Below are 8,868 nucleotides of genomic sequence, written 5' to 3' on the forward strand. Positions count from 1 at the left end.
TTTGCAAATGCAAGTGAGAATATTTGCAGTGTGTGAGTATATGTGAACAAACATTTACATGAATGGGCCCACGTCTATTCGTCGGTTCCTGTGCTTTACAATTTGCAGTTTGCTCTCGAGTCACTTTGTCCACTGCAGATTTGAAAAGAATCATTTATCAAACTCATCAGTCAAATAAAATGTTAACACGTTTCCTTACAATGCATCTGGTGTGTACACTAATCTGTCAGGGCTTGAAAGTTTGGTAAATACATTTAGTTTTCAAATTGAGCTGAAGTAAAGTGTACTGACTTTACAGGTTAACCATATTAGAATAGAGAAATTAGGTGAATAGTCATATGACACCGATATTTATTCTAGTTATTTCAATGTTACATTTTTCTGGTAAGCTTGTTTTAAATTATATATTTGATGATATAAAAGTGGACTGAAATGGTAATGGATTTATATAGCGCTTTTCTAGTCTTGATGACCACTCAAAGCACTTTACATTACAGTTTCACATTCACCCATTCACACACACATTCATACAGTGCATTTACTTGCAGCACTTTTGTTATTCTATGGGGGGCCATTCGGGGTTCAGCATGAAACCTGGAACTGACTTGTGATTGGTCAACAGGGCCTCATTAGCCCCGCCTTTCAGCATGCTTAAAAATGATGATCAATGAGCTCCTCAAATACAAATACAGGATACCGAGCTCTAACCCTCGTAAACATTTTGAAGAAATAAGTTAATATAATAGATATTAGATTCACATTATAAGTTACAAGTTACCTCTACAGACATCACATCAGAACTTTCAGCTCCAGATTGCAGTGTGAAGTCTGTAGTCTTTCTTTCTTCACATTACTGAAGAATCTGATTCATCTTTAAATTCAGGAAATCACAGAAGCAGGAAAACAAGCAGAGACGAAGTCGTGAGAGAAGTTCAAATTCAGAAATATGTTTAGTCTGATTACTCAAAGGAATACTCAGTACCGTAATACAAATGAAAGTAATACTTTATATTTCGCTCTGTTCGTGTTGAACGTGTGTGTTTGTGTGTCTGTGTGTGCGAGTGTGTGTTGCTCTGTGAAAGGAAATGTGTGGGAGGTCTAAAACTCAAGAGAATCTCAGGACCTTTCTCATTTCTGCAGATGTCTGGAACACACACACAGACACACACACACACACACACACACACACACACACACACACACACACACACACAGATCAGGGTCAGAGTTCAATCTTGAATTCACTGTGTCTATTCAGATACCTCACAAACCATGTTCATGTGAAAACAACATGGAATCATTACACAGGCAACTTCTTGGTATTTCTCGGCCGACGTGTTCACTTTTTGAACGAGGGATTTTGTTATGGATTTAAATGTAGATGAGTACAAGTGTTCTTTTGCCCGTAAATCTAAATCTACCCTAACTCGTCTGTCACTCGTCATATTTTACTCAAACATACATTTGTACTGGATTCAGAGGAGAGACAGTGATATAAAACATGCTTGTCTCCGGATCTGAACTGTTTACATCGCAGCTCCATGTCCGTTCTTCACCTCTCAAGAAGGTTTGCACAACACCAGACTACTTCCTTTCTGGAGAACTCAAGCCTTTTCCAAAGAAAACACGATAACAAGTCACAGCAGGAAAAGCCCACGTGTAAATAATAAACCTGATGATGGGTGAATTCCAGCGAGCTGCTTCCGCATCAGGGCCAGAGCCATCGCTGATGTTATTAGTAACACCTGTGTCTGCAAAGGGAAAAGACCTATTGTCTGAGCGTGTGCGATATTATCCCTGATCGTATGATTCATGGAGCTCAAAGTACAAAGGAGGGACCAGGGCACGGTTGGATGCTGGCGCGTCACCATTTGGAACGTGTAGAAACGCGTTCGGCCCTCAGATGTGGTTGGATGTGGTAGGTGGAGTTTGTTCCAAAACCTTCCCTCTAATCCTCGAAACATCGCTGACTGGCAGAGACGTCCTCACCTTGTTGGAGTGAAGTGATTCTCACTGAGATAGAAGAAGAGAAACACACAGAGAAGAGGAGAAAGGAGTCTTGTCTTCCTGTTATTCAGAACGCTGCAAACTCTAGTCAGCGTTTTAGCAGGATTTGCTCCGGCTCGCTTCTCTAACCTTCCCCTTCTCATCTGTGTATGTGCGTGTACACGCTCACAAAACCACAAATGCATGTGTACACAAAAAACGCAGACATACAGACTGTTTGTAGGTGTGTGTGCATGTGTATGTGCTTATGTGTGTGTGCTTGTTTGTAGGTGTGTATATAAGAGCTGTGAAACAGAAAAAACATCGCATCTGAACTAGTGAACTGGACTCACTTCCTGTCTGTGCTTGGTGTCTTTACTTCAACCTGCTGTTTCCTCCACGATCACCTCGTTCACTAACCTCACACACACACACACACACACACACACACACACACACACACACACACACACACACACACACACACACACAGATTCGTGTTCGTGTTTTCTTATCTTAATTTTTGTGTCTGTTTTTAATAATTTTAAAGTTAATAGAACCAGACAAAATGTGTCACTTTGGACTTATGATTCTGAAAATTTTTACACAATAATATATACACAAAAAAACACAATTAATAATCCAATCAAAAAAGTATTAGTAATTTTGTTGCATTTTATGTTAAATCTTCATCTCAACCAGCTGCAGCAGTGAAATGCTACAAATATATTCATGCATAATAATAATAATATAATGATTTGTAATAGTTTTTATAATACACATTTAACTTAAGTAACATTTTCAGTTGCTGTCAAAGACCTGAACCCTTGCTCTACCGCACCCAGTCTTTTTCTCTCTCCACCCATCTTAGTCGCTCCTTCTCATAAAACATCAATAAATCACTGACACATTTATTTTTGAGACGCTGGTGTAATCACAGTCACTTAAATAAGATTTCTGTCTCAGCTCCTCTGTATTTTGATATAAATTATGATGATGAAATTGCCATGTCCTCCTCCTCAGGTGGTCCACAGTGGGCCAGTGCATGTGTGAGTGTAATGTGAGTCTGGTCTTCTCCCTCAGGTCGGGCAGCGTGGATCTGGAGCCCCTCCCCTCCCCAGCTGACAGCTCCGTTCCAGCCAATCGCAGAGGAAGCTCGGCGTCCGCAGGTCAAAGTGAGTGAGGAGACGAGGACACTGATCAGACATGTCCTCACACTCAGGGTGTAGCTGTGTGTGCTGTGACCCATGATGTGTCCCCTCTGGTCTGGGATGAAGAGTTGACAACCTCAACCTCTGGGTCTTATCTTTATTATGTAGCTATTGAACTTTACAATCAGACTTCATACCATCACATCGTGTGCCCATCAGATACCGACCCAGTTATGTGCACGGCTTCCTCGTGCAGTCAACGATTTACATACTATATAGATACGAAAAGAAAAAAAACTCAAGTTCAAATAGGAAGAGACAGAAATTTAACAGAAAATGAGAATTAGAAAAGATAGAAACAAGCCTTTTTTCTGAGGCTACTTTACATTTCCCAGCTACATATTGAGGCAGTTAGAGGTTTCTAGTCCTATTTGTAAAGTCATTATAGTTAATTCTCATTTGGCCACTTGGGGGCAGCAGAGTAGGTGTCAATGATATTGTGAATGAGTGAAACACTTTTCACATCACACTCCTTCAGATGTTCGTCCAGCTTCATGATCAGGAGAATGAACCCGTCTTCTTCGTCTGTTCCTCCCTCCAGTGCCCCCCGCCTTCACCCTGCCGGAGCAGCTGGTCCAGAAGACGGATCACTTCCTCTTCTCCTACCCATGGTTCCACGGGCCCATCTCTCGCGTCAAGGCCGCCCACCTGGTCCAGAGCTCTGGACCCGAGGGACACGGCGTCTTTCTGGTACGACAGAGCGAGACGCGCCGGGGGGACTACGTCCTCACGTTCAACTACCAGGGAAAAGCAAAGGTACGTCTGGCAGCATCTGATCAAACACAACAAACAGGGTTTTCAGTAGCAGCTCATTTCACGTCCTCATGTTATATATATATGAATGATTGTTATTTTTAGGAACCTGCATTGTTTGTCTTTTAATGAGGAAACACTGTGCACACACACACACACACACACACACACACACAGCTCATGTGAAAGATCATAAACACAGAGAAAAAGAAGAGAACTTCACCTCTGGCTCAGACTGTTATAACTCGGTGTCACTCTCTGTCTCTGCAGCACCTGCGCCTCTCGCTGACCGAGTGGGGTCAGTGCAGGGTGCAGCACCTGCGCTTCCCCTCTGTCATGGACATGCTCAGCCACTTCCGCCTCTTCCCCATCCCTCTGGAGTGTGGAGCCGCAGGTGCTGTCACGCTGTCCAGCTTCGTGGTGGCGGGCTCCAGCCCCCCGTCACAGGGTGAGACCCCCCCCCCCCCCCCGCTGCACATTCATATCATACAAAACAGTGTTGATGCATCAGTTCTGAGTCTTTGGGTGCTTCTCTCACTAACCAGCTCTCTCCCTCTCCCTCAGGTTCGCTCTCAGGCGCCCTCCTGGTCCCGTTCTCCCTCCATCGCTGGAGCTCTGAGCCCAGCTTGGCTCACTGCAGCCTGGCTCGCAGCTGCGGTCAGCCGGCCTCCTCCTGCTCCACCAGCAGCTCCGCCTCCACTCCCAGCTCCGTTTCCCAGCAGGGGACCCACCACCCCGTTCGTGCCAACCCCGTCCCCAACCCTCTCCTGACGACGGCCCCCGCACCCCTGCGCCGGAGCGAGTCGGTGGGGAGGCGGCCTCTGCTGCGCCACGCCCCCCCGCACACGCCCATCATCCCTCAGCGGGACTCGGACTACGAGCTGGAGCCCGATCGGGGCCGCAAGCGGGCGATAGACAACCAGTACATGTTGCTGTGATCTGCTTAGTCGCATACCTGCATCACCTCGGAGAGACAGAAGTCACCTGTGAAGCCCACACACACACACACACACAAACACAAACAATCACATACATACACACAAACTTACCCATTTGTCACCCCCCCCCCCCCACACCCAGCTTCAGCTTCAGGTGGGGTGTCAGACATGATTTCAGGAGACTCATGAACTTGAGAGAACAAGTCTGATAAATGCATAGGACTGTGTACGTGGAAACACACACACAAACACACACACACACACACACTCCCTACGTCTGAGCTGCGTGTGTGTCTAACAGTGTCAGACCAACACTGCCTCCCCCCCCGAGTGTCCACAGTGAATGTATTTTTTGGGAGTTTTATTACAGTGTTGACGATGACGATGATTCTTCCTGTTGTGTTGATGTTGGGGGTCTGTGTGAGTGAGGGAGAGCCACATGTGTAGCTGTCCTCGAGCCCGGAAAACTAGATTCAAATACTTCTATTCAACCTCTGTGGCACTTAACCTCCACCTGCCTGTGGGTGGATAAATCAAGTGCTCCTTTAAAATATTTAAAAGACATTTACTCTTGACACAAAGTTCCCAGTGTGGAGCAAACTCTTTTCTTTTTTTTTTTAGAAACAAAAAGCACTCTATAGGTTAGAGTGTCATCACACTCGATAGATATTCCTCCTCTTACACATTATTATATATATTGAAGTGCACATCGCTTTCAGTGCACTTTGGAAACAATGTGTATTTTTTCAATACACAGATTTTGTTTTTGTAGAAAAAATTAAAAGTAAAAAGGGGAAAAACTTGGTTAAAGTCTAGAATCGTATCGAGCGCCGCTTCCACTCCTTCAAACCTTCGCTGAAGAAACAACTGAACCACAGAAACCATTAAGGATTTCAGCTTCCATCAGAACCAAAGCTGTGGAACCTCCTGGCTGTGTGTGGTGCTGTCGGTGTGTGTGTGTGTGTCTGTGTGAGATGTGTGAACGTTGATCAGCATGTTCTCGCTGATCTCAGTGTGGTACAGTATTCACCTTAGAGCATGTGCGAATTTGTGTGTTTTTTTACAAAATCAACTTCAGGTCATTTCTGCAATAACACGTGAGAATGGATTTAATGACACGTGATACAAAGTCATCTTTCCTCACAATTTACTTCAGAGTCACACAATGTTTTTTTGCTACTAAATAAATGCAATTTTTTTAAATATACATTTTCACAGTTTTTTATTATTATATATGTATATACATGTGTATATGTGTTCATTTAGTAGCACAAAATTGACATTGTGACTTCAAACTAAGAATTTCCACTTCCTAACATGGGTTTTGTGCGTTAGAGATTATTGTGTCACCAAAATGAGACTCAGAGGTGATTCTATTTGGACACAAACAAAAAATGAAAGGTGTGAAATTGACATAAACTTAGAAGGCTTCACTCCAAAGAGGGGGGGGGGGGGGGCACTCGATGCACAGACCTTTAAAAGCCAAAGTGCTGGAAACTTTTAACTTGTTTAAAACTTTCTAGTTTTGTGGAGGTTTGATCATCTTTAAGGTTTTTTTTTTCAAAGTGGACGAGGCTGAACTCACACACGTGCCTTAGTGAATGTTAAGATTTATTTTCATACAGCAACAGATAAAAAAAACTCCATTCCGGGATCAGTAATACTTGTGATATTGTCCGACTCTACTTTTTACACTCACAGCATTAATTCTTCTTTGTGTCCGTCTGTTTTCTGTCGCCTCAGCAGCCGGTAGAACCCCCCCCCCTCCCCCCCCCAGGGAGGGACTGTGGAAATCATGTGTTCTGAGCAGCACGTCTGTGTTTCTCATCAGAGGCTTAATGAGGAAGGTTTGGTTTCAGTCTGCAAACATGTGAACGTGTCCAGATGTGACATGTCCAGATGTGACATGTGACACACAGAGGATCACATGTGTCGCTCTTTGTTCTCTGGTTTCTTGGAGTAGATTTTATGAGCAGATCCATCACTTCCAGTAACTCGTGTCATCGTTGCTTTAAAGGTTTAAACCTCCAGTTTTTTAAGCTGCATTGATCAGAACAGATAAACAGCACATCACTCAACTCGGGTGAGAACTTTATTGTCACAAGCTGATTTAATATTGGAATTTTATTATCAAGGCTTTTTCTACAGGGAAGAAAAAAAACACAAAGCATATTTTGAAAGTCCTCTGGTTTCCAGTTAGTTTGTTAAAGGAGACGAGTTTTCAGTTTCTTTTTCCTCTTTGTCTATTATTTAGTTTTTCTTTGTGGATGTTAAAGATCTGCAGGGTGCAGCTAGCGCCTCAACTTCCTGTCTGGAATTAAATCGCTCAGTGAAGGAGACCCAAACCGATCTGAACCCAGGTATGAATGAAGAGATCCGTCTGTAGCCTCGTTGTGTCAGTGCTGCTCCGCCTTGAGAAGCCTTTGGATATTTTTTCCTAAAACCGAAACCAGAATCTCAAAGAACCAGAAATCACATGTTCATACAGTAAATCTAATTTTCCCAAAGATGAAATGTCAAATCCTCGGACATTTCGTTTTCAGCGACTGAAGCTCGACCTTCAGAAAACATTGTGTGTTTGTTTCTAACGTTGCTTCAACACTAACTTAAGCAGCTGATTTGAAATGCACCCTCAGTGAACCTGTCTGTCACTCTGCCTTCTCTCCAGTCACCTGTTGTGTTCAGAGATCTGCACGAGCGTGGTGTGATAACTTCTCTTGTTACTCAATAACTCAAGCTTTTTTCCTACCAAAGGAACATGTGTACAATGGTTGTGTTGTGTTCTCTTCAACATGTTGTTCATCTGTCAAGTGTTATTAAGGGGAACAAAAACAAAGACGTCTTTTTTGGCAAACGTACGGTTGGTCTTTCTGCATCTAGACGAGTCGAAAGCAGCAGTCACAGTATTAAGTTTGAATTCTTTATTCTTTTATTTTGAAGGAGAAGGACTGTGCCTTTGCCAGAAAGCAGCTGTTGCCTTTTCCCCTTTTTGTTGTGTGGGAGCTTGTGTACAGTGCAATATCTTGAGAGAGGCCCAGGGCTTCAGGTGGTGTTTCAGGTTTGCAGAGAGCAAGCGGAGGCTTCAACGCGGAGGAATCGTGTGAGAAACGTTTGTAAAAAAAGCTCTTAGACCGAAAGAAAACAGCGAATCAAAGATCCCAGACAAACCAGCGCTGCATCACATGCTCCTCCTGCTTCCTGTTTTGTTTCATGGTTCAGAATCGAGTTAAATGCTTGAGATGATTCCTCGTGTTCTTCAGGTGTCCTTCATCCTCAACCACACCCCCGTCCGCACCACCATTTCAAAATGTCCATCTGGTGAATGTATCCTCAATACTGTTCATTCTGTTTAACTTAGCACTGTAAACATTCCAGTCCGACCCGACGAACCCCCTCAACAGCCAATGAAAACCACAACAGCTTTTAAAACCTGTTCATTGTGTTTGCATCCCTTTTCAGTTATAAGCATCTAAATTATATTAAAATATATATATCAACTGTATATTTGACTTTTTGTAAAATAAACCTAACCAAAAAAAACATGACTCACATGAGAAGTTTGTGTGTTTTCTCTCTGGGTGTCGCCTTGTTCCTCTGGGACGTCCTGTACCAGATAATGAGCCTGTGTGATGAACCAGTACCAGATAATGAACCAGTACCAGATATTTACTGGTGCAGGTGACGTATGAAGCTGAGACCGAAACATGTGCATGTTCATACATGGTGTTTTAGTTCAACTGCTGGATTCACTCACAGAATCCAGATGTAACCAGAACAAATGAGGCCTCCACTATCAATAAGTAAGATGAGGACGCTGCATCTTCATAATATTTATGGAGGATTAATATGCTGCCGTTATTCATGCCTCTACTGATGGTTCATCATTTATTAATGCTCAATTATAAGACATTAACAATGTTTTTTTTAGAAATCTCTGGCTTCAGCTTTTTGCTCGACAACAGCTCCTTAAAGACGAGTTT

At 43.2% G+C, this 8,868-nt stretch overlaps 1 protein-coding gene across 3 annotated transcripts in view; it reads left to right on the top strand.

Annotated features, from left to right (window-relative positions):
- The window catches only part of sh2b3 (SH2B adaptor protein 3), a 46,965-nt gene extending 38,532 nt beyond the window's left edge, over nucleotides 1–8,433 (top strand). For all 3 annotated transcript variants that reach the window (XM_053420049.1, XM_053420050.1, XM_053420052.1), the window contains exons 5-8: nucleotides 3,070–3,161; nucleotides 3,739–3,953; nucleotides 4,221–4,398; nucleotides 4,515–8,433. In XM_053420049.1, the coding sequence (XP_053276024.1) occupies nucleotides 3,070–3,161; nucleotides 3,739–3,953; nucleotides 4,221–4,398; nucleotides 4,515–4,888 (859 nt within the window). In that variant the 3' untranslated portion in view covers nucleotides 4,889–8,433. The remainder of the gene's footprint in view (nucleotides 1–3,069; nucleotides 3,162–3,738; nucleotides 3,954–4,220; nucleotides 4,399–4,514) is intronic.
- The last annotated feature ends 435 nt before the right edge of the window (nucleotides 8,434–8,868 follow it).

This window comes from Pleuronectes platessa, chromosome 4, assembly GCF_947347685.1.
Source record: "Pleuronectes platessa chromosome 4, fPlePla1.1, whole genome shotgun sequence".
Taxonomy (NCBI): domain Eukaryota; kingdom Metazoa; phylum Chordata; class Actinopteri; order Pleuronectiformes; family Pleuronectidae; genus Pleuronectes; species Pleuronectes platessa.